General features: G+C 41.2%; 1 protein-coding gene and 1 long non-coding RNA gene across 2 annotated transcripts; one reads left to right on the forward strand and one right to left on the reverse strand.

The window, feature by feature from the left end:
- Positions 1-132: 132 nt before the first annotated feature.
- MRPS11 (mitochondrial ribosomal protein S11) lies at positions 133-26,502 on the forward strand. Its single transcript, XM_075207756.1, has 6 exons — positions 133-239; positions 11,946-12,047; positions 12,473-12,571; positions 16,645-16,774; positions 20,638-20,703; positions 26,141-26,502. Exons 1-6 carry the CDS (start codon positions 175-177, stop codon positions 26,246-26,248), a joined length of 570 nt encoding a protein of 189 aa, XP_075063857.1. The 5' UTR covers positions 133-174; the 3' UTR covers positions 26,249-26,502.
- On the reverse strand, positions 3,137-8,857 carry LOC142151761 (uncharacterized). The gene is made up of 2 exons (XR_012691244.1): positions 8,736-8,857; positions 3,137-5,211 (listed from the first exon to the last, which is right to left on the reverse strand). It is a non-coding gene; the product is annotated as an uncharacterized LOC142151761 (long non-coding RNA).
- Positions 26,503-26,846: the final 344 nt, after the last annotated feature.

The following is a 26,846-nucleotide window of genomic DNA, read 5'->3' on the forward strand; positions in this document are numbered from 1 at the left end:
GTCAATTGTAACTGTCACGTTTGGAAGTGTCAGTTGAGTTGTCTAGTGTATATCAGCGCCGTTCTGTAACTGCCATTTATGAACTGCCAGTGCTCCCCTCCCCGAATACTGAGATGGTTTGGCCGATGTGACCTTGCTGTCTCTGCCTCTAATTGTATATTCTGTACCGGGGAGATGAACCCGGCACTAAGGCGGGCGGTTCCGTGGGTGCTGCCGGGGATATTGCAGCAAGCATGTGGGTGAGTGGAAGTGAGCAGCATAAGTGATTGTATGGAAGGGGTAAGAGGAAGCAGCTAACCTGTGGGGTTGTAAGTGACAACATGCTTCCTAGCTGGCAGCGCAGGCTGACACTTGTATGTCAACTGCAAAGCAGCAACTTTCCTGTTATCAGGGGAAGGCTGGTAAATTTTACCCGGGGAGGGGGCAAGACCCAACTCAGCTCAGCAGCCTATTATAAACATTTTAAAGGGAAAAATTATATATCCAGTTCCCCTTTATCGTTTTTGATACTTTCTGTTATATTGTCAGATTCAGATATCTGTTTTAGGGAGCTGCGTTCCATCACCACATACTATTAATTTTTTATTCCTAGCGCCTGAGAAATTTTTGTGTTAAAGGGAAAAATATGCAGGTAGAACCGAGACCCAGCCTAAGGTAGCCCGCTATGGGACCATCCCGGCCTGTCCCTGGTTACTATCGTTTGTCTTGTTACTTTAGGGCAGGGGTGCATTATATTTTTGTTGGACCGTTGGTCGCACTGGGAGATAGCACTCATTTGTAGGGGCCACCTTAAAGCTTTCTGAAATACATAGAATTTCCAACAGGATAAGAGGAACCTCTGCAGTTATACCGTACTTATCAACGTTATTAAAAAGTCACCATAGGGACAAAAGTGTGGGCATCAAAGCAAAGCATTGGTGCACCACCAGAGGGGTTGTGGCCATCTGATGTCGTGGTCATGTCACATAGGGAATGAGCCCCCATAGTAACATGTTTCATGTACCCCCTTGCTTGTAAAACACATTTACCTCACCCCCCCCCCTCGTTTAGCCTCTGTAGTAATACATCCCCCTCATCCTCTCTAATAATACTGTACATCCCCGATTCCTCTTATCCTCTGTAGTAACACATTGAACCCCTTTCCTCTCGTCCTCTGTAGTAACAAACACATCCTGCTCACCTTCCCTCCTACCTTCTGTGGTAAAACCTCTTCCCACTACGGCCACCTTGTGACAGGATGAACCGCCTATGCCACTCTGTTGTTGCTGGGAACCGGCTGGGCTTACTTTGCCAACGTCTCCTTTTGTTATTCTGAATACACCCCTCCTGCCGCAGTGGGAGGAGCCTGCTGCCACCACTGGGCTGCTTTATGGCGCCCAGAACCACGTTCCGTGCTGGTACCCCGACCGCTGACTATGGATCAGGGTGCTGTGGATGGATCCCCCCTGGCCTATCACACTGGCCAGCTGCTGGGTAGCGGCAGAGTGGTGGTACTGGAGAGCTGGGTCCAACCTCAGAAACAGCCGAAGGATGGATTAGATTTAGGGTCTAATCTGTAGGTCACAGGAATACAGCAATATTGAAGATGTTTTCAAGCAGGTCTTTGAAGCAAGTGATGTTTATTTTCTCTCACACTTGTTGAAGGTACCAGGTGATCAGGTCAGATGGAACATCAGAATGATACATTTCAGTGTATAAGACAGTGCTTTTTATAATGATTTGGACACAGGCTATTTTTAGAATGAGGATGCAATGTGTTTGCACAAACATGGATTTACATGCACTGCAAAGCTAACAATATTTACACTTGCTACGAATTTCTAGAAATGCTGTGATGTCCTGTTTTCAATGTTGGACCTTCACACATCAAAAGATCTAATTAACATATGGGGCCTTTCTTCAGACAGTTCAGAATACACATTCCCACAGAACATTACAAACCCCAAACAAGCCATTTTCCCACATCACAATACACAAAAGACTTTCATCCACAAAGGCTTATTGTATCAGATATATACCTTTAAGAAATAATACATTTTCTCCAGAAAGGTTAAAATAGAAAAAACAAATTTTCTCCCCCATGTCTCAGAAATGTAAGATTTTCTATATCAAAATATACACAATATCAAAAATAAGTGCATTGACAATTGTATAAATAAGCGCCCTGCGCTATTTCCTTTAAATACATTTATACCATAACATAAGTTATTTATAAGCGATCCAGTCACACCCCTGTATTAACTAATTTTTCCCCTCTTCCTGTATGGAGTCATTCCCCCCCCCTCCTCCCTTTCACGTTCTGTAGTAAGATCCCCTCTATCCTTCCTCACACTTTGTAGTAACACATTACTTTACAGCACATTCCCCTGCAAATTACTCCCCTTGTCCCACAAGGCACTAGGACTTAGGGGGGGGAATTCAGTTCTGAGTGAAGTCCCATTGTAGCCTGATTGTAACCTCTTTGTGCATGATATGCGCCTGTATTTCTGGGTATTATGGTATCTTAACTATTGCTGACTTTTGCTTCTACTTCCACATGAGATGCGAGCAAAAACCGTTGATGCTTTACTACCCTAACATCCTACGGGACTACTATTAGAATTGAATTGGTGCCGTTCACAAGACTAAACTGCAGAAGTACTTCGACAGGCTGGAAGCGAGTTATAGTGAAACTCATTCTGATTCACTGCCAGACTGACCTCACAACCATAGGGAAACCCGGTATATGCAGGACAGATACAGGGTGACCCAGGAAAGAAATACTACATAGTACATCTTATGAACGTTCGTTTAAAATTCATGTTAAACGCGTAATTCTAATAGCATTGAAATACTGTAAGATTTAGGATTCTGCATAACGTGCAAGCTACAGATTCCAAGTAGAATTAGAAGGGAGCTGTTCAAGGAAAACGGGGGCACGTGAGAGCCATAAACATGTTGCAACTAAATCCAATTAACTTTAGTGGAAAAAGTGGGAGAACTACATAACTGGTGTAAATTGGTGAGTTACATATTGCAATAAAGATTGCTTCATTTGTAGCAGCTGTCAGAGATGACCTAAACGGGTCCTTTCTCCTGAACTCCAGCTGCTATACCTTGTGGGTATCGATCGATAGAGAAAACAGACAACTTCAGATGTTAGGCTGAAAATGTATCTGGTTCTGACCAGCCCTAAGTCAGAGTAGTTTTATTTATACATAGTTTCACAGAAAAAGAGAGATAAGGAATGCAAGGTTTCTCAAGGCAACTTGTCCATGTCAGCAGTTTGTGGGCATGATGTAGAGCAGATGTCTTATCACAGTCACGTAGGCCTCAAGTGGGGGTCGTGGGCTCCTGGTGCCAAACTTGCTGGATGTGCACATTCTTGAGAAGAGACATGTTGAAGAAAAGATAAGAATGTGAGGCAAAGTTCGTAGAGAAAAGACTATTCTTTCATCAGTAATTATACAAAATGCATTACTTTAAGAAGTTCATAAAATGTATATCTCTCACATAAACCCCTCTTTTTATCATTTTTATAATTACCCTGCCTATCCTTTTGGTGTGCATGAAGCACTCCTGCACCCGACCTACTTCATTCAATTCAATGGAACCTCTAATAGGCCCTTAGAGGATGGTAAAGATACATTCAATCAGGTCTATGGTTCATGTACACCTAATTCTTAAAAATAATAAAAAAAGAAAATGGGAAAGACTGAGGGGGGGAGAGTACAAAAGAGCCTTAAAGCTCAGAGAGGACAAGATAAACCTCTGATACCGGTTTGGGCTTTACATGTCTTTTAAAAGACTTTTTATTCAGCGTGAGATCATTTTTGCACCTTTTCAAACAGCATTGGAAAAAACATAAGCTTAGTTTAAAAATGACATATAGCAACAACAATAAAGCGAATATCTTAGCTATCCATATTAAAATGCCTGAAATCCATGCGAAAATACCTTTGCCCCAATTGCTAGGATTTAACCATGAGAAGGCTGATGTCCACCAGCCATCATTAACCGTATCAGGGTCAAAATTCTCTTTCCAGAATTTCTCCTTCATTTCTTTGGCTTCTGTCATGTACCTGTCTATTACTTCTTCTGGATTATCAGTGTCATTTGTTACAAAGTTACAACAATGTATTCCGTATTCTGTTTCTAGGGTCAAACAGTACCCTCCTGACTGAGCTTGATGTAGTCTAATACAAGTTGATGTTGTATTAACTGGGTTTTCATCGCCTGCAGTTCCTTTCCAACATACCTAAAGGATTTGTCATAAATTTCTGTTATGTTATCTAAAAGTCCTGCAACCTTTAATATCATATTATAGTTTGCCATGTACCGCCATGTCCCTATTGAAATGATGTTACCAAATCCAATACCCACATTGTGCCCTTTGGACTTTGCTATGAGAGGGATATGTTCAGTATCTATTGTCTTAATTTCCCTTTTCTCAAGCCTATGGTCCTTTTTATTCCTGAATACTCCTTTGAGGTCATCATGGGTCATGACATAGAATTCAGGAACCAATCTGGCCAAGTAGCATACCCCTATTGAATTTGGGGGGAGCCACCTGTAGGCATTGCGTCCACACACATAATAAACATCATCTGGTAAAAGGTAGGGGATATCATAAAACAGGCAATATGTAAATACCTGTTGTCCTAAGTGACATGAAGTGTCATTTTCTGCTCTGTCATTGTCAAAGGCAGGCAGTGTGCCGTTCCAGGTGAGATTATATCTATCATATTGACATTTTATACACTCCTGGCTCTTTGAAAAAATAGTACCTTTTCCGGGTTTCATCTTCACTGTTTGGTTGCATTCAGAATTACAGTGTGATAAATAAGGTTGGGTGAAATTCACCATAACTTGACAGCGTGATTTAGGGACGGACCCTAAAGGGAAACTCTTATTTTGGTAACTAATGCGTATTTGGCCATATGGGGTCCATATTGACTCATTTATAGCCCTATTGGATTCTATTCCCTTATTGAAACAATATTTTAAAGGACCTTACTCCCCTTCATGGTTTTTCCTGGGTCACCGTAGCCTTTTTGCAGTGGCTGGCGTGGATCCAAGGATCCTTTCCTTCAAGTTTCACAGAAGTGGGTGTAGTCAACAGAACTTGATATGGCCCCTCAAATCGTGGTTCCAGAGACCTCCTCACGTGTCTTTTTACGAAGACGTAATCTCCTGGCACCAGGGCATGTGTTCCAGTGCAATCCTCTGGATCTGGGATTGAAGAGAAAACTCAAGAATGTATGTTAGTGAGGGACTTCTGTAGTTCTTTCACATAACTAGTCAGTTCACCTTGGTGTTTCACTAAAGATTGTGGAAAATAACACCCTGTCTTTGGCGGCCCCCCAAACAGTATTTCATAGGGGCTCAGCCTGTGTTTTTTATTAGGTGTTGTCCTGACTGAGTATAGGGCGAGGGGAAGGCATTGCAGCCAGTGTCACCCTGGGAGGTACTGTTACTGTGTGACCAGGGTTGTGTGTGTTACAGATGGCGCAGGCCTTTACCAGATTACTGGCAGCTGTGCTGAAGCCTGGCGCGATCCAGTGTCTGAATACCGAGTTAATTATTGCGTCTTTTGAGACATGGGAAGGCCCATGCACTAGAGCAGCCAGTGTAGGAAAAAGGACTCTAGGGAGACAGTGTCTGTCTGTTGTGGCCCATATGCCCTCTATGTGTTCCGCCCCCCTCTTTTTTCCACTCCTCTCTTTCAGATACTGCTGCTTGCTTTTGTAGGATTTTTAGCATTTCCAGATCTATAGGGAGGGTGGGGGGTGTTGTGGACACTAAATAGTGTTGTACTAGCGGTAAGTCTGCTGCAGCTCTTGCAGCCTGGTCTGCTAGTCTGTTTCCTCTTACTTCCATAGTCTGCTCTCTGGTGTGTGCTTTTAGCTTTATGACTGCCACTTCCTTGGGCAGTTCTAATGCAGCAAACAACCTCAAAATGATTTCTGCATTTTTAATGGGTTTACCGTTAGAGGCCATAAAGTGTCTGTTCTTCCAAATACTTTGATAGTCATGTGCAACCCCAAAGGCATATCTGGAGTCAGTGTAAATGTTAGCTGTTCTCCCTTCTGCATACTGACATGCACTTATAAGTGCTTCTAATTCAGCTTGTTGTGCAGATTGACTTGGTGGGAGGGGTTGCTGGAGTACAATGTCTGTTTCTGTTGTAACTGCATAACCTGTTTTGGGAGAGCCCTCCTCATAGTACCTAGACCCATCTACAAACAGGAGTAAATCAGGGTTGCTAAAAGATGTCTCTTTAACATCCCCGGGAGGTTTAGTTTCCAGATCCATTAAGGCTAGACAGTCATGATCACAGAGAAAATTTTTTAGTTGTGTTTCCTGCTTTGTCACAGTCTCAACACTCTCTATATTGTCTGTGTCTTCAGCATCACTTTCTATACTGTCTGCGGTATCTATAGTGTTACTGTCTGTGTCTGTAGTATCTCTACTGTTACTCCCCTCTTTTATATCCATGCAACTTGGGAACAATGTTGCTGGATTTAAAACTGTGCATCTTTTTAGTGTAACGTTTGAGGGTGTCAGTAGTGCTACTTCATATTTAGTTAATCTAGCCACTGAGATATGTTTTGTTCTGGCTTGATTCAGTATTTCCATGACTGAGTGTGGTACCTGAATGGTGAGAGGGTGATCCAGCACTATGTCTGCAACTTTTTGTAGCAATAAAGCGGCTGCTGCTACTGCTTTTATACATGTTGGGGCTCCTATTATGACAGAATCTAGCTTCTGGGAGTAGTATGCTAGTGGTCTTTGTTTGCCCCCATGGTCCTGCGTTAACACCCCATGGGCATATCCTTTTTGTTCATGGCAGAACAAATTAAAGGGAAGCTCATAGTTGGGGAGCCCAAGGGCTGGGGCGCTTGTGATTAAATCTTTGATTAGCTCAAAAGCTGCTTTTTGTTCAGCTGTTGACCAAAACATATTGCAACTTCTATTCATTGTAAGTTGGATCAATGCAATCTGGATTGCCTAAATGGTCTTTTTTTCTGGAGATCTGTGAAGAAAAAAACCTTTGCATAAAGATTAACATTTATTCACTAGTAATTACAGTAACTGTTATTAATTCACGTTGAACAGCTGCTAATACGACACTTGCTTAAAAGTTTCTCTTTGTAGCTTAACTGTGACGCTATGCGTTCCATGCAATGAAAAACTGATTTCCTCAAAGAGGCAGTCCCTAATCTCACAAACAGGGAATTTCAAAGTGACGAGACCTGGGCGAGTGTTCAAAGCCACTCCTTTCTCATCATCTCTTTGTAAACCAAATATTCACACAAATTTCCAGATTCTGTGATTTCCATGTTTACAGTACAAATATATATTCACAATTCTCGCTCACAGACAACATTTTATCTCGTAACAATTCTTTATGGGCATAACAAACCCTCCTGATTTCTGAGAACATTTATCAGCGCCATTTTACACAGATAAAAACAGCTTGTAATATCTCTCCATGTAAAGATCACTCCCTTGTTCAAATATAGAAACGGCTTGTTGGACCCCAGCCAACTTTGTTCTGAAACCAGTAATAGTGATAATGTACATTATTTACAGTCTTGTGACGGACCAAAGACTTTAAAACTTCTTTTGCATCTCTTCAAAAACATTACATTTACAACTGTACAGCTTTTTCAACCTTGAAACATGTCTCTTGTAAAACGGTCAAGACAGACAAACACGGATCTCCCTCACACACAGTAAGAAGGAGATAAAACTCACATACAGAGAAAGAAAAATTAACTGCTATCTTCCAGCCTACTGCTGTGGAACTACAAGTCCCAGCATTAGATTAAATACACATTAGCTTCAACATGCTAATATTAATCAGCACTCAGGACATATTTTCCTATTGAAAAATAGAAACATACTTGGAAGAACCATTTTATCAATGTTACATACATTGTCAGATAACAAAAAAAAAACAAAAAAAAAAAACAGAGTGCTTCTTATCTCAACACACTGAAATCTTTTACACAGAATAAGGGAGGGGCACATCTCACTCTTCAGCTGCGCAGCATTTAAACATACATTTTTAGTACACAACCTACTTGATTCATTGTTTTAGTCATTATATCATTTAGCTTGTGATACATTTTCTATTTCATCAGTGTCACTTAAATTTGTTAACTGTAACATATCACAGCAATCATTGTCATTCTCTAATTCTTCTGACATTTTACACCATGCAACACATCTGTCAAAATAACCTTTTTCTTTCAGTGCTTTCTCATTGTCTTTAATTAGTTGTTTCAAAAATGGAACTTTTAATGTACCGTTCTCAGACACCCCTGCAGCTTTGAACAGTTTTCTCATCCCTTTTATGAAATCCTTGCCTTTATGCTTTCGCATATACTTTATGGGGTCTAGATCCCCGTACTTTTCGGATTTCTCTCCTGTCTTGGACCCTTTATTTCCCACACTGGGATTACCTTATGGTCCAATATATTTTGAATGAGAAAACTTTTATTTGTTCCTGTCTTGCTTTACAACAAGGTTGCAGCTGGTCTGCCTTTCTGAATGTTCCTGACTACTTTTACTAAAATCCAACAAAAAAACACAATCACGTATACAATCAAGATTATTTGCAGGGTCAACTGTGTGATCTGACTGAGTTCTGTGGTGTTATTCATGTGCATAGATGTATCAGGTGTATGGCATAGAGAAGACAATATATCAATACATGTAACAATACAAGACAGATTACACACAAGTACCTTGATACTCTTAATAGTATCTGTTGCCAGAGTTCAGGGATCTCCGTCAATCAGACTGCAGTACCCTCGAGCTGGGATAATTCCCCCTCCACAGAGACAGCTCTAAGAGCAAAAATAAAGCTTTTTGCTCACCAGCTGGATTAACGTCTGTCTGTCTGGAAAGGGAGAACCCCGTTGTCGGGAGGTCTGATGTATTGGAGATCCCGGCGGCGAGCCCCCACTGAAACTGTCAGAGATGACCTAAACGGGTCCTTTCTCCTGAACTCCAGCTGCTATACCTTGTGGGTATCGATCGATAGAGAAAACAGACAACTTCAGATGTTAGGCTGAAAATGTATCTGGTTCTGACCAGCCCTAAGTCAGAGTAGTTTTATTTATACATAGTTTCACAGAAAAAGAGAGATAAGGAATGCAAGGTTTCTCAAGGCAACTTGTCCATGTCAGCAGTTTGTGGGCATGATGTAGAGCAGATGTCTTATCACAGTCACGTAGGCCTCAAGTGGGGGTCGTGGGCTCCTGGTGCCAAACTTGCTGGATGTGCACATTCTTGAGAAGAGACATGTTGAAGAAAAGATAAGAATGTGAGGCAAAGTTCGTAGAGAAAAGACTATTCTTTCATCAGTAATTATACAAAATGCATTACTTTAAGAAGTTCATAAAATGTATATCTCTCACACAGCCAACACTCCCTAATTGCCAATCAATTTGTTTTCCAGATTTCTCTCGGGCAATGTTCTTAGTTTTTAATAGGGATAATCTTTTGATGGATTATTTATAGCCATTCCTATGTGCATAGTTCAGTACATCTTATTGTATATGCCATATAAGCTTGTATTAAAGGGAAGCATTACAGGTTAAATGGAATCCAATTTATATTCTGAGTAATCTTGCTTTGTGTTCTGAGAGATTTAATACCCTTCTTGTTGAAAGCTCTCTGTATTTTTAAGGCACGTCTACTTTTTAATAATATATATTTTGTTTGTTGCCCGGGGTGAGGTGCTACATTTCCAGTGGCAAGAAGTGATCAGGCTTTAACCCCAATCCACACAGCCATAAAGCTGTGTGGGAGGGACCACTTCGCTCCTGACCTACATAGACATAAGGGTCTTCCGACCCACTTTTCAGCAAGGCTATGGTGAGTCCTTTTTCCATGAGGTCTCCTGAAGCTTCCTTCGATGATTTGATTCTTCAGCTCTGCCTCTCCATTACCTCCCCCCCCTCCCCCCCAAATGGAGCTTTTGATGACTTTTGGACCCAGTGGACAAAACAAAGAACATTACAAAACAATATAAACGGGGAAAAATGGCTTTGTATTAAGTCCAGGTATGTGCCTTACAGACAAATGTGTTAAAAAAAAAAATCTCAATAAGCCTGGGGCACATAAATAAAGTAGCAGGAATAATAAACAGTACAACGTGCTTTATTAAGTGCGCAAATATCTTGCCATCATCAGTCTGACAACACTTGGGCGTCCAGCAACCAGCAGTTGACTAGAAGTCCAAGTGACAAGGCATCACCCACTAAGGGCACCTTTAAGCCCCAGAGCATACATGCAAATCTATACTTGATCTTCACAAGAGGCAGATAAGCGCTTTTTACTTCTGTTCTTTCTTATTTCCTTCTCAGCACTGTCTATTTATTGGATCTTTGAAGTTTGATAGCTGTAATAAATGAAAAGCACTGGTATAGGAATTGGAAGGACAAGATGGGTTAAAGGATAATTAGCAGTCGGTCTGGTGCTTTCACTAACAATAAGTTTGTGAAAACTCCAGACTTATCCAGATTGTTTAACACAGTGATAGACAGCCTGATACATATCAAGGGACACATGGGCATCCATCTAACCTGTAACATTACACTAGCAGGCATTTTGAACAAGTGTTACAAGCTATAACAAACACATCTGACAGTGAAGTAGGAAGGAGTGAGGGCAGCAGGTGAACGCATGGAGAACTTCCAGTATCAGTATATCAGTTACCTAAAAAAAACAAAACGTTTTCTTTAAAACTAAATGCATTTCCTGCTCTCTTAACCCCATGTGTAAAAATACAACTAAACTTGCCTTTGAATGTTATATTGTTTGTTCATCCTTTACAAACTACTTTATTATAACTTTTATATTTATAAAGCTGCAACAAATTCCATAGTGTTATGGATAATGAACACCCTGCTCCATATTGTTCCTGTATATGGACAATGGGTTTGTTTATAAAACCAGGGGAACAGGAACAAATATGATGTAGCCCATAGCAAACAATCATTATTGCTTTCATTACACTATTGGTAAAATACCCAATTATGTTTTATCACTGTGAATTACAGCAGCTCTTTGTTGTTAAGTAGTTTTCATAAGTTTCTCCAGCAGTGCGTTGAGGAGCAGATATTGTTGAAGGCTCTAATAAGAGCTGGAGATAGTATGAGCCCTTATAACATCTCTCCACCCACTCCACATTTTTCATTTCCCTTTGCCCAATATAATATTAAACCTTCCCACATGCCCTTTACTTGCCTCAGACCTCTCGACATGCCCCCCCACATGGTCATCAGACTGCCCCCATATGCCGTTCAGACCTCTCAACATGCCCCCGATAAACAGGGCCGGATTAACCCTAGGGCTAACTGGGCTACAGCCCAGGGGCCTCGGGCATACAGGGGGCCCTTGAAAGTGCTCAGCAGCAATATTGATTGGTCGGGTTGGAGACGCCCCCGGCGCGATCAGTGCTGCCGAGCACTTTCACTGCGGTCCTTCCCCGGTGTGCTGTAGTCTCCTTACTGAGGAGATCTCGTGAGTCTCACTCTCACGAGATCTCCTCAGTAAAGAGCGTACAGCGCACCGGGGAAGGACTGCAATGCCAGGAGAAGAAGGTAAGTGCCTTGGTGGTGGCTCAGCTCACCGGGGGGGGGGGCGGCTCTGATCACAGGGGGGCCCTCACGGGGGAATGGAGGCCCCCTTAGCCCAGGGGCCTCCAGTCCCTTAATCCGGCCCTGCTGATAAACAAGGGGAACTGGAACAATTGTACCTTGGGCATTTCATAAGATTTCCAGGAAATCTTTTACATTTTAATGTATGTTATCCCCTTAGTTAGACAGGGCAGTGGTTTCCAGAGTGTAGGGTGAGCATATAATAGGTGGTGGGAGATGATTATATGGAGGGTGAAGAGAATGTGATGTTTCATCCTGGAGTAACTGCTCGTTTTCTTTTATGTGCAGAGCACTAAAAGCTTCCTGGTGCAGAGCTGTATGTGTGAGTGCTCAGATAGCTCAAAACTCTAAAGGCAGCGTCAGCCATGAGCAAGACACAACAGAAGCCAGGTAAGTGTGTGTGTGTAAAATATATATATATATATATATATATATATATATATATATATATATATATATATATATATATATATTATAATGTGTGTGTGTATGTGGGTTCTATATATGTTTGTTCAGCGTTTGTATTTTTTGGTTGATATGGCACCAAGTGTACAGATGGAGCACCATTCTTATTCCAAAACGACAAAACCTGGTGCCTCTTGTAATATGGCAGGGGACCCTGATTGTACCGTCTTAACCGTATCTACTATATAGTGGTACTACAGAGGTGTGCCATGGGTAGAGCGGAAGATTGGAATTGTCACAATATGTGACAGATACCTGATTGCGCCATTCATCTCCAACATTCTCTATTTGCATACAAAAGCTACATTTCATCAATTTCTGTGTAACTGAAAACATCCTTCATCTTACAGCCTGTTTCCACCTATGCCTGAAGAACCCAGCTCGTTACAGTGGGGTGGACAGAAATATGAGGAAGTGCCAATAGTCCATATAAAAGCCACATATAACAAGTGAGTCAACTGGATGCCGCCACAAATAATTAAAACATGTTGATCACATTGGTATTTCACCACATTACAATAAGAGCTGTATATGACTTTGCCTGTGCATTAGCTATACAATGAGACTAATTTTTAAAGTGGACAAACACAATATTTCTATTTCTGTAATTGTGAGTAAATCCTCTCTTTCCCTTGGTTACTGATTCCAAGGTTGTGGTGCAGAATGCTGTTTCAGCGTCTCCACCACCCACAACCAATGTCAAATGTGACAAGGAATCGACCGCATTTGCGACACTCAAAACAGATTTGTGCCTGCAGTGGCACGTCCTCAGAAGAATGACCGCAAGTCTGCTGCACAGAACGTTCTCGTGTGACGCCCATATAACGACAAACGTTCTAAGACTTGCATTCATATTTTTTTCTGTGTCAATTCAACATTTTATTTTATGTTTGTTTTTCCAAACCTGCCCCCAACTAGCATAGCAATAAGGTCCACGAAGTACTCACCCATACCTTATTTGCTGACGGTCAATATTAGAGATTTACACCCTGGACAGTGTGCTGATTTTATTACAGTCTGTGTCCAATTTAAAATCTGTCAAATCAGAAAAACGGAAAATATTTATATATATTTCATGCCCTCTAGTGTGCTATTGTTACACAGGTGTTAGAGAGTGACTGTTATTTCATGTATATTATTCAGCTCCACAAGACACAGTCTTTGCTATACATAAATGTCTAATAATGGATTTACTTGCTGGCCCCAAAACAATAGTGATGTGTTCAGATTGTTATCAGGCATGTTTGTAAATGAGTGTCACAGATGACGGCTACCAGCCGGTGTGTGGTTATCCTCTGACTGTACTTGACAGGAGCGATCCTGTTGTTTTGCTAAGTGTGTGGCCAGACATACAGGGACTCCTTTAGTGTGTTGGAAAAACTGTAGACTAATACTAGCTGACATGCTCTGCAGAGGAGAGTGGAGCAAATTTAAAATGTGCGGAAGAGTTAGATTTTTGGAAGGGGGTTCTTCCTAGCTCAACTCTAATTTGCAGTATAATAAAGCTGACCAGTATGTTTGTGATATATGTAAAAGCAGCCACTATTTTCCCTGCATGCAAAAAGGAGCTGAAAGCAGAAATGCATTTGCTGCCCCTCTGAGCTGATTGTGTTGTTGGCTGCTCCCTACATGATGCTCTACTCCTCCAGCACTTAGCAGGAGAGGTCAGCATGTGCTTTTCTGGCTGCAGGCTACCTCCCGTCCGGTGATGTTTGTTTGTTTTATAATGTGACGTGTACCCGGGAAAGAGTTTGGATCAACACTGCCTGCAAAACTAAAACATTAGAATCCGGCTACATGCGCAGGATGAAATAAAGCCTCGTGTAAAACCAATATATTGATTGATGCTTAGAAAAAAAATATATAACTCAACAAAAAGGTGCTAATAATAGAAAGTTTTTTCACCTTCAGAAGATTTTAATTTCCTTGGTTTGCACATACCAGCTTACTAAAGTCTTAAAGTGCTTTTACTTACACTCTGCTTAAGGACATTAATGAGGTGCTCTGTTATTTATTGAAACTATATCCAGAGAACAACTTTGTGTCACATTGTAGGGTGAAATAAATAAACCGTGCCTAATATAAGTACATGGCACAGAATGAAGCTAGCTCGAAAAAGCAGTGTATCTAGTAAATAAGTCATGAGAAAAAAAAAGACCCATTGTAAACTATAATAATTTTCACGTACTCACTCACATCAGTCCCTGCCCCATTGGGGCTTACAGTCTAGACACACACACACACACACACACACACACATTACATAACACAAATTGTTTCATATTTAAAAAGAAGGAAAAACTCCATGGAAAAAGAGGGGGCATATGGAAGCCATAATTTGACATTTTTAAAGGGCCTTTTGTGATTTTCTAAATTTTACAAAGCAGAAAATGTGTCTACCAGCAATGCATATATATGTTTGGCTCACATTGACATAATTATAGGAGAAGGCATATACACACAGGGCTGCCATCTATGTCATCAGCCTCACGCTGAGCTCTGGGGTTTCATCCATCTTGGCCAACACAACGAGTGGCAGTTAAGTGAAAGGTACCTAATGTACAGCAATCAATACTGTTAGATTTGCAAGTGTCTGTAATACATCTGCCTTGCCACGTCCTGCTATGTAATCCTGACTAGCACGCTGGAAAGGAATAGGCAGCTGGTTGCCTCTCTGCGTGTGGCGCAGTATGAGCTGCCTGTTGGAATAACTAAAGTGTTTAATTGAAGTGTACAACAAAACATAGGTCCGCAGACTTATTTTATTGTTCTCCTTCTTTCTCTACAGTGCAGAGTGATTTTCTATTTTAATACAGAGATTTAGTAAACTATTAATAGTTCACTCATATAGATGTATATACAGTATATCAAGCCTCCATAAAAGATCTGCAAGTGGTTAAAGAAGAAAAATATCGCCCTTTATCTAGTAGAAGCACTGTGTCCTCAGGTAGATACTATTAGCATTCTGAAAGATATGCCACCATTGATGTGTACAACCTGCTCGTAGTATTCTGCCATCAGCACTCTGCTCACCTTCCCAGTCATAATAAACTAATACTGGATGATGTGCAAGTTAGAAATAGTATCAGTGATGTAGTAATGGAGGCAGGGGATAGGTTGATTGGCTCATCTCTGTTCAGCTAATACCCCCGTCCAATGGAATTCCCGGTATTGTCAAAGTGGCATCCCTGGGTTTCAATAACCACTTCCAAGCAGAAGATGCACTACCACGTTGGGTTACATTAGTCCAACTGCAGGCCACAAATATCTGCTTGCCAATGTGTGCATGTGCAATGAAATGTTGCTGGATATTAAGTTATTTGCACTTCGGGGGTTGGCAAATAGAAGTACAATAGGGGCATGCATATGTAGCATTCCCTCCTGCAAATGAGGCCTGGTTAGGCTTGGTCACATCTCCTTTTGGGAGGCGGACCTATTATGGGTCCTGTAGGCCTGGTGTAAAGATACGTGCTGATAACAACATCCGTATGAATCGTTGCTTCTTAAAAGAAGAGTCCATCTGGGTTATTATTATCCTTTATTTGTTAGGCAACACAAGATTTCCGCAGCACTGTACACCGTACAAACAGTAGGCTATACAGGGTGAAACAGTACAGAACAATAAACAAAAAATACCAATACTTTAGAAACTCCAGGCAGGCTAATGCAGTAAAGATGGAGCAGTAGAACAGGTGTGGAGACAGGAGGGAAGAGGGCCCTGCTCATACGAGCTTACAACCTAAGGGAGGGTAAACAAAAATAGACACAAAGGGGATCCAGTTGAAACAAGGGGACAGAAAAAGGGGGCCAGGAGGAGAGCGGGGAGAACGAGCGGAGGAGTTGAGGGATTTAAGTGGATGGTCGGTGGGCTTTGAGGAACAGGTGAGCTTTAAGTGCCCGTTTGAAGGGACACAGATTAAGAGAGACGGATGGAGCAATGGAGGTTGTTCCAGTGGAGGGGGCTGCACGGGACAAGTCTTGGATTCTGGAGTAGGAAGAGGTGATCACAGTGGAGGAGCGGCGACGGTCATTGGCCGAACGCAGGGAGCGGGCAGGAGTGTGAATGGGGAGGAGGTTAGAGATATAGGGGGCAGTAGACTGGGAGAGAGCCTTGTAAGTGGTGGTGAGGAGTTTGAAAAGGATTCTGTAGGGGAAGGGGAGCCAGTGTAAGGCAAGGTAGGCAGAGGAGGAGCGGCGTGCAAGGAAGATGAGTCTTGCAGCTGCATTGAGTATAGAGCGGAGGGGGGTGAGATCGGGCCCATGGTGTTGAATATATACGCTATGTAACAAGTGATGGTGTCCAGGAATCAAATGAAATTACAGTAATCTTTAGGCGCCATCTATACACACGACTTGCAAATAGGAAGTATCAAGGGATGATTATAGTAACGCAACCAAGGATACATGTAAGGATGCACAGAAGAGGAATGTTTGTGATGTCATTGTGGATACTTACAATTGTAATGCAAATGTTTTATAACACTTCCAAGTATGTCATGGGGTTTATGTATGTATATTGCAGCACACACATCCAGGTGACAAACTTTGATAACAAGTTTATAGCACGCACGTCCTGTGGTACAGAGGGTTTCAGAAATGCCAAGAAAACCTCTTCTGTGGCAGCTCAGACAGCTGGGATCTCTGCAGCAACAGTAAGTAACAACATGAATGTATGAGGACATGGATTTGTGATAATGAGTGGTTCACTTCATCAATGCAAAAGGATATCCACCTTGATAACCTTCCACTTATCCTTTTGGCTAGTAGAATATGAGTGTTTAGCATTGGTACTGTTTAATCGGTGCTTCTAGTGCTGAATTAATTAATTGGATATGGTATTTGGGGTGGATGGAAGGGAGAAGTACACCAAAGGTAGAAATTTGGGATTCTACACATTTATGCTTTCATTCTGTTGTGTTGACAAACAATACAGTGCCTGCAGCTTCCACTAGGTGGCAGCCCCCACCCAAGATTGACATATATAGCATCGTAGTAGTTTGTAGATTCTATTTTCTTTCTTCCTCCCGAGATTTCCCAGCGTGATTAGCAGCACGGGCAGGTCACAATGTTTCACTTCACAAAATAAAACTAATTAGGACAAGCCTGTAAAATGATAAACCCATCAGAGTTTTTTGTGTGCCATTACATAAAAGGCCTTTATGACCTCTATGATCAGTGTTACTGAAATTATTATTTCATGCTACCCATGATACAGCCTCAAAGTTTTCAATATTTCAGTGGGTTTCATTTTTTTTTTTAAATTTTATATTTTGTGCTCCAATTAGCACTGGGATGTGTAGTGTTAAACCTAATTAAATATATCATTATTTACATGTGAATGGTCAGTAAAATGTATGAGCATTTGTAATTAGTGATACATTCTCCATAACCCCATACATTTAAAACAAAGGAAAAACCATTTATTTCACTGTTACCAAATGTAAGCCGTCTCCATTCTCTCTACAGGGAAGTGTACAAAGTACATCTTCATTCAAATTTGTTTTTAGATATCAAGACATTATTAACAATCACCACCAAGTCCTGCGATTTATCACATAACACATTGTATTGTCATTATTATTTAACAAAAATGAACCATGTGTGAATTTTTTTTTTTTTTAGAACACCCCATGATTCCATAGCTTGTAGAAGCATCTTTACCAGCAATAACTTGTAATTGTTTTCTCATGAGATTTTCAGACTCTTAGGGGGGAATTCAAATAGCCGTGATATCCCTCAGAACATCAAGGCTGTGCATTTTTTACCTCTCACCTCTATGGGATGTGAGGAAAAATCAGTGGGGATTCCTGTAAAAATCCTGCGGCCGTGGCCAATTGAATTCCCTCCTTAAATTGTATTTGAGGGATTTTGTCCCACCTCTCCTTACAAGGCTACTATGTTATAGACTTGCTGGAGAATTTGGGATCATTGACAAATGCAGCTTGGTTGCAATGTGATAGTACAGACAGATGGTCTCACATTTTCCTCTAGAATAATTTGGTATAAAGAGGACTTCATGGTGGAGTCAGTGGTGGAGAGGTGTCCAGGTCTTGGCAGGAAAATTAACCTCAACCTGACCCTCTCCACCATAGTGCTTGATGGTTGATATGATGTTATTGTGGGTGATGTGCTGGTTTTGGTTTTCACCAAACATAGGCATGTATAAATACCAAACCACTCCACTTCGTTTTGTCTGTACAGAAGATATTTTGTTCAGTTGCAACTTTTGCAAACTTTAGCAGTATTGCAATTTATTTTTTGAAGAGAGAAAGGCTTTCTTCTGGCTTATCTTCCATGAAGTCCATTCTTGTTCTGATAACCCGTTAAAGTTCATGACTTAAGACAGAATGAAGATCACTTGAGGTTCTTTGTAGTTTGTCAAAGCATCATACGGTCTGATGTTTAATTGAATTTTCTGGGGAGAGTTACCCACTATTGGGCAGATTGGCAATAGTCTCCAGTGTTCCCCATTTGTAAATATTCTTTCTCACTGTAGAATAGTTTGTCAGAAATAGCTCTATAACCCTTTTCAATCTGATCAGCAGAAAGAATTGTGTCTCTGGGATCGTTGCAGATGTCGTCTTTTCTCCTCGGCATGGCATTAAGACAAATCTGACTGAGCAGCCAAAGATTCTTTATATATATATATATATATATATATATATATATATATATATATATATATATATATATATATATATATATATATATATAATTTATTTATAGCCTGATGATCAAATAATGAAGTACACTTCATTAGCAGCACCTGGCTCAAATTGTCATCTCTATGGAAGCTGTAGGGTGTACTTACTTTTCACACATGGTCCTTGTTGGCTTGTGTTTCTTATGTTGACTTTATAATGAGTGAAATCTGTTATCGTTTATTTGTCTCATGAGATTAGATTCATCAGATGGTAGGACTTGGTGAGGACTAGATGGACAATTATATCCTCATATAAAAACACAGATTTAACAGAGGGCGTACTTACTTTTTTGGATTGCCGGGGACATTGAAAAAATTTCACCTTTGCTTTTAGTACATAATCACTTTTTTTTTTTTTTTTGTGTAATTACCTTAATATTTTGTACCCTATGGCAGAAGCTGTACTCCTATTTAACCAGCTGCAATACCTGCTCATTCTGTCCCTTTCCTCTAATTTGTGGACAGTACCACTAGCACTGAGGCAGAGCTAACAGATTAGGATATAAAACCATTTTATTTTTTTGAAATAGAACACTGAAAGACTTTAGCTCATATAGGTAAACTAGGATGCACTGTTGAATAAGAAAATAAGAAAATGTAAATGGTGACCAGATCACTGCAGCAGACCTGTGTTCTAGATCTTGTAATGACCATTTTAGATGCATTATCTGCTGTCCTGACACTGTTAACTAAGGAATGCTTTTCAAAAACGTACTTGTCATTTCAACATAACAAAACAGCAGAAATTAGTAAAATTTGAATATTGTAAGTAAAAATAAAAATTGAACGATGGGTAGAAAGTTGGAGGAGAGATGTGAGAAAGGTCCAGCTGATGGATGGGGCCACTAAGATGAAGAGGTTGCTGGCTACTATAGCTTGATGGATCTATATGAATCTAGACACAATGCTATGGTTAATGCTGGCTCCCTTTGTCACAATGAAAATGACTGGGTTATCAGAGCTCCATCGCTTGCTGAAAATGGCTTGTCCATTTCTCCCATGTCTTTGCTTTTAGAAAGTGTTGAAATTTGAACTGCCTGACAGTTCTGCTTGCTAATACCTTCTATTGTCTTTTATCTCCACGGGAGCTGACATCTAGTCTGTCTACGAAGTTGTCTAGGCTACAGCAGGTGTTCATGTTTCTACACACTAACCAAATCTGACCGCCATTCACTTCCTCAAAGAAATGTGCATTACATTACAGTAAAACCCCAGACTGGTTTATTTGAAAAGATGTGGGTGTGAGCATAGAAACAAAAGATGAGGTTTATAACCTGCGAGGAATACAAAATGTATACATCCAAGCACAGACAAAGTGCATCTATATTTAAAAATGTAAGGCCCTCTTCAAGACTCCTAGGCCATTTAAAAACAATGCACCTTTCAACTTGATGGTCAGTAGGTGTTCTGTAAAAAAGCATTTTTGCTTATAGATTAGTAGCTGGCTGTTCCATTTATTCAAGCTGCTACCCCTGCGGCTTAATTCATAAGCCACGATTTTCCCTTACCAATTTTCTCCCTGCTTGCCACTCAGTCTTTGTTATATAATTATTTATTGCTGGGCAGATCAGTATGGGTGTTTCCTCGGTACGCATGGACAAATTGTTACTCACTTTCTGCCCTTGTTTGTGTGATGTTCTGTTTTTGTCTGGTGTGTATTTATTTTAATGTATACAGAGAGCCTGGCAAATTGTAATGGAGGCACCAAGAGAGAGAGCCTGTAGAGATTCTGCAAATGTTAATTTAGTTAGGAGACTTTTGTCGCATTCGATTACTTATCTTTTTCAATCTTTGTGTATTTTTTCCTTGCAGAAAGCTGTTAATAAAGGCGTTTCACATGTGAGGGTTATTGTGAAAGGCTTGGGATCCGGAAGATTGGTGAGTTTGTTTCAGGCACACAGGGAACATATTGTAGTACAAAGTGCGGTTTAGGAAATATGTGGTTGTACAACTCCTTTTTTTTTTTTTTTTTCTTTTTTTTAAGTACAAAAACTTCAGCTGAATGTTTTTCTTTGTTTGCGGACAACTTTTTAAGTATACCTATTACAATATCTAAGCTTGCTCACTGTGTCTATCAGCCATATATGTGTACAAGTTTTGAGGATGAAGAATGTTAGGTGGCTGAAATAAAAAAAAATAAAAAAAATTAATCTTCAGTCAAGGATGCACCAAATAGGTTATCCTGACAACTTTTAGAGAAAAAAAAAATTACTAAAATCCAACGTCAATTTATGTATTGAAGCCTTAAGTTTGTATTTCAAACAGGAACCGATGTAGATTTTGTACGTTCGACCCGCTACTGTTGGGTTGATTGTACTCATGGTTAAATTGACGCTGATAGCATATGTGTGCCTGTAGTTAGGGGTATTTGATTGTAAACTGAACTTGTGCTAATGTCTGCCTGCACACACAGCTTTTCAGGGCAAGTACTCCCCAAGCATTTGAAACATTTATTGAACAGCTAGGAAATCATCGGACACCCGACGGAGGAAGAGGGGAACTACAATATAATTTTAGTAAGCAAGGTAGAACTTGACCCATTTGTCCAAAAAAAAACACACCAATAATTTAATTGATTTTAATTGAGTATAGCAACTGCCCAGATTGGGGAAGTCTTTGGCACTATTTGGCCTTCTTACCTTTTTACATTCCCTGTTTTAAATAGTGTATTTTTAAAGCAGAATGGTGTGGGAAGGGGGGGGGGGGGCTCATGCTCCTCTCCCTAATGCACATTTCTAGATGACCTGGAGACAGGGATTTGTTTAACAAACTGTTAAAACAGTACATAGAGCTAATGTTCTAAGTCAGATATGGGGGAAAGAGTGACACATTTCAACTCTTCCCTTCTTATTTGCCTGATCTGTCAATTTACGGATGGAGAGAGGGCAGATCTACAATACACAAGAATGGCAAAGAGATCTATCATTATCGTGTGGTGTGTGTTACGCCGCTCCCTCTCCTGTGCTGCATCAAAGGTGACTGTCGCTCCATTTTGGAACAGAGCAGTGTTGTACATGAGAGAAAATGATTCCATATGGTTCCATCATGCTACAGAAATGGAACAATAGGGAGACTAAGGGTCTCTATGTAGATTAGTGCATAGAGCCCATTTCATCTAGGATGTACTTGACTAAATATATTGCCAAAGGTAATGCAGAGGAGATATATATAATTTTTTTTGTATTTTTGTTTTTTTCAATTTTGCTGATTCCCACCTGCTATCTGTCTTCTCACTGTAGCTGATTTATTTTCTATCTCTTCTGTATAACTCCTGCTGAGAGAGACATGAGCTGTGTGAAAATAGACCCCCTTCTTCTCGCACACACCAGAATACTCAAAGTTGGTGAAGAGCAAGGTAGAGGAAAGCCTAATATCTGCTGTACAATTAATGTCAGGAGCAGGAGTTCTGCGGACAGAGGGGCAGTAAGCTGTATATCTCAAGTAGACACCTGCCTATGCAGTTAATTGAGATATAGCGAGGGAGAGTAGAAATAAGAAAACACAATCTTATGGGAAAAGTGTTTTTTATTTGATCATTTTAAATGTTCGTTCCATTGCAGCTCACAGTTTTGTAGTTGTGGTATTGTAATATGGATAAACCAATACATATGAAGTATGTATTGGTTTATTCATATTACAATACATATTAAGTATGATGAGCTGTGTGCTTTGTGGAGTGAGGTCATAGGGGTACACAACATGTTAAAGCATAATAGTGCTACAGTGTTTCCATGACTCCAACTATGTAGATGGAAATATAAATATGGATTTGTTGTACCAGGGATATTGAAGAAACTACAATAGGTACAGTACTCAGGCCCTACGTGTACACTGTACAGTATATCCGAGTCATTAAGGAGAGCAAAGCATAAAAAAGGAGTACCTTTTCACCTGGGCAAAACCATGTTGCATTGGAGGGGAAGGTAAATTTAAAATGTAGGGACAGATGTATAATTGGGAATAGGGCATGTCCTAGTTCAATTTAAATTTCAGTGTACAAATAAAGCTATCAAGTATTTGTGCGCTACATGAAAAACAGACAGTATTTTAACTTTTATGTGCAAAATAATAAACTAATTTGCACCCCTTGCATTGTAACATGGTTTTGTCCAGGAGAAAACGTACTCAATTATATGCCTTACTTTCCTTAATGAATCTAGCCCGGCGGTTCCCAAACTGTGCGCCGCGGCTCCCAGGGGTGCCGCGTTGCTGTCACTGGGGTGCCGCGGGCCAGTCATAAAAAAAAACACAGAAACTTACCAATCCGTCAGGCGCTGGGACCCAGCAGCCTCCTCTCTCCCGCAGCTGTCACTGAATATCGACATCGGTAACAAGCTGCGGGAGAGAGGAGGCTGCTGGGTCCCGGTGCCCGACGGATTGGTAAGTTTCTGTGTTTTTTTTGTTTTTTTTTATGACTGGCACGGGGCAGAGTGAGAGGGATCGTGGCAGAGGAGGAGGAGAGCAGAGGATGGTGACAGCGGGACAGAGGAGGAGAGCAGAGGATGGTGACAGCGGGACGGAGAAGAGCAGAGGATGGTGACAGCGGGACAGAGGAGGAGAGCAGAGGATGGTGACAGCGGGACAGAGGAGGAGAGCAGAGGATGGTGACAGCGGGACAGAGGAGGAGAGCAGAGGATGGTGACAGCGGGACAGAGGAGGAGAGCAGAGGATGGTGACAGCGGGACAGAGGAGGAGAGCAGAGGATGGTGACAGCAGGACAGAGGAGGAGAGCAGAGGATGGTGACAGAGGAGGAGAGCAGAGGATGGTGACAGAGGAGGAGAGCAGAGGATGGGGACAGCGGAGGGGGACAGAGGATGGTGACAGCGGGACAGAGGATGGTGACAGCGGGACAGGATGGTGACAGCGGGACAGAGGAGGAGAGCAGAGGATGGTGACAGCGGGACAGAGGAGGAGAGCAGAGGATGGTGACAGCGGGACAGAGGAGGAGAGCAGAGGATGGTGACAGCGGGACAGAGGAGGAGAGCAGAGGATGGTGACAGCGGGACAGAGGAGGAGAGCAGAGGATGGTGACAGCGGGACAGAGGAGGAGAGCAGAGGATGGTGACAGCGGGACAGAGGAGGAGAGCAGAGGATGGTGACAGCGGGACAGAGGAGGAGAGCAGAGGATGGTGACAGAGGATGGGGACAGAGGAGGAGAGCAGAGGATGGTGACAGCGGGACAGAGGAGGAGAGCAGAGAATGGTGACAGCAGGACAGAGGAGCGGGGCAGAGGATGGTGACAGCGGGACAGAGGAGGAGAGCAGAGGATGGTGACAGTGGGACAGAGGATGGGGACAGAGGAGGAGAGCAGAGGCTGGTGACAGCGGGGCAGAGGCTGGTGACAGCGGGGCAGAGGCTGGTGACAGCGGGACAGAGGAGGGTGACAGCGGGACAGAGGAGGAGAGCAGAGGATGGTGACAGCGGGACAGAGGATGGTGACAGCGGGACAGAGGATGGTGACAGCGGGACAGAGGAGGGGACAGCGTGTGAGAGGGCAGAGGAGGGGGACATTGTGAGAGAGGGCAGAGGAGGAGGGACAGCGTGACAGGGGGCAGTGTGAGAGAGGGCAGTGTGTCTGGATGCAGAGGGGGCAGTGTGTCTGGATGCAGAGGGGGCAGAGTGCCTGAGGGCAGAGTGTCTGGATGCAGAGTGGGCATTTTTGCATACAACTAAATAAGTATTTCTGTCCTGACCTAAATACTTATTACAATTTTTTGACCCAACTACTTCTAAAACAGGACTGCTCAATAATTATTTTGGAGGGATGCCTTGAAAAAATGGTGAGACTCTAAGGGTGCCGCGAACTGCAAAAGTTTGGGAACTACTGATCTAGCCCATAGAGTACAAACCAGTCAGATCAGGCAGAGGCTCACCTGCAGCTGGTTGATCTCTATGGAGAACTGCTCATACAGTACATGTATCCTCTTCGCTCTTGTCAAAACACCTTAGATTACAATCCTATATATGGAGATATAGTCGTCTTCTGTGATGCACTTAACATAATCCAAAACAATGAGTAATTGTATTGTTTTCTCCAGGATGCACTACATGCAGCCACATTCCAATGTTTAACCATGTTTGTGAAAGCAACCAAGATCTTATATGCAGACAGTAATATGTTATTGTGGATGGATTATTTTCTCATTGTATATGTGGGATCTGCCCATTAATTAAATGGTGGCTTCTTTAGGTCAGATTGTTGTGGAGATTTGTAGAATACATTCCATGTTTTAATTTAGTCAAAACTAAACTTGTATCTAACCACACATTAACCATTTAGTGATGCAATATGATCAAACCACACAGATACGATTGAGTAATAATTAGAAACAATCATTACTGGCCATCAAAATGTTTACTTGGCACCAACATATTACACTGAATCTTTAATCCTCCACAACATTACCTGCCCCAGTGGAGCTTGCAGCCGAAATTCATTACCACACAAAAACACTCTTATCCTACCAGTATGGTTTGGACTGTGGGAAGAAACCCACACAAACATGTGGGGAACATATATACTCCACACAGGGTGCCCTGATTGGAATATAACCCATGGCCTCAGAGTTGTTAATCAGGAATGCCAACTAGTGTGCCACACTGCCTACTTTTTGATTTTCTCAGCAGCTGTCAGATTGTGCAGTTTTAAATGAAAATTGTTAGCTCATTTAAAATTGTCTGTCCCATGTATGTTACAACTAGTCCCCAATCTCATTCAGTGATCAATTAAATTGTTCCACTAGAAATGAATCAGTGTTGTGGATTGGAATATTCTCCGTACATCTTTACTCTAAAGACACCAGTTAATCTATAGAGCACTGGTTGTATAACCACATTTAGACGTCATTAGCTCTGTCTTGTCTCTGCATTTAAGAAGGCATTGGTAAGGTTAACGGCAATACAGCTAGAAACATTAGAGAAAGGTAAAAGGTATATAAAATGTTATTGGTTATCTATTACCTTGGTTTGCCTGCATTAGTCCAAAAAAAAACTACACAGTAAATTACTGTTTAGATTTATTTCGCTACAATTGTAAAACCAAGGGACAGAAACCCAGTGTAAGTCTTTAGAATTTGAATAGTCATTTAATTTAATGTTCTTAGCATGTGGATTGCAAATATTTAATTTATATATTTTTTTTGTTTTACTTACCATGTTATCGTTCTCTCTGTTTATGGTTTGCATGTGAGCTTACATAGAATGTGCGCCACAATTTGTTTAATTTATACCCTGTGAACAAAGTATAACTTAATTGTGAGTGATAGCACGTACTTAAAATAAAACTAGTCAAATATGTGTGTTCCCTTTTTCCAGCATGCTATCAAGGGGTTAACTATGGGAGGACTGGATGTGATATCCATTACAGACAACACCCCCATCCCACACAATGGCTGCCGTCCACGCAAAGCTCGCAGATTGTAAACAAGCTTGCTGTGGGAAAGATGAAGCATACCCTGCGGAGTTTCCAGCCAGACATTCTGAATATAAGAAACTGTCATTCCCTCCATAGGGTTCGTCCAGATGAGCTGTACAACGTCGTCGTGTTGTTGTTGTTGTTTTTACAGGCTTGAGACACCACAGTGAAATGGTTAGTGATGGCTCCGGAGAAAAATATTTTGTCAATACGCCTTCTGTTGTTGTTTTTTAAAATGCCTCTAATAAAATGGCAGAAAATGTTTGAGCTCACCTTTTGTGTAGTGCAAGCCTCGCTTGTTTCTTCTATTATTCTTCTATGTCCTTGAAAATTGCATGGTTTTTTTTTTTGTTTGGTTTTTTTTAATTCTCTTACAAAATTACAGGTAAACATTAATCAGTAACATTAATGTAGAAAATAGTTTCTACAAAGAATAGGTTATTTTTTGTCGGTATTCTACAGAAAAATCTGTTTTTTAGTTCTATTTACAATTTACCAATGTGCGTGCCATATTAAAGCTATTGCATTGTAATGTTTAGATACACATATATATATTATAGGGTGCCACAATTTACAATGATGATCAGCAGCCACTTGTGATTGGCT

This window comes from Mixophyes fleayi, chromosome 4 (assembly GCF_038048845.1).
Source record: "Mixophyes fleayi isolate aMixFle1 chromosome 4, aMixFle1.hap1, whole genome shotgun sequence".
Lineage (NCBI taxonomy): Eukaryota > Metazoa > Chordata > Amphibia > Anura > Limnodynastidae > Mixophyes > Mixophyes fleayi.

Coding starts and splice junctions, on each gene's coding strand:
- MRPS11 (XM_075207756.1), top strand. CDS start 175: ATGAACCCGGCACTAAGGCGGGCGGTTCCGTGGGTGCTGCCGGGGATA. Junction 12,048..12,472: donor CAAGACACAACAGAAGCCAG/GTAAGTGTGTGT, acceptor TTCATCTTACAG/CCTGTTTCCACCTATGCCTG. Junction 20,704..26,140: donor GCTTGGGATCCGGAAGATTG/GTGAGTTTGTTT, acceptor CCCTTTTTCCAG/CATGCTATCAAGGGGTTAAC.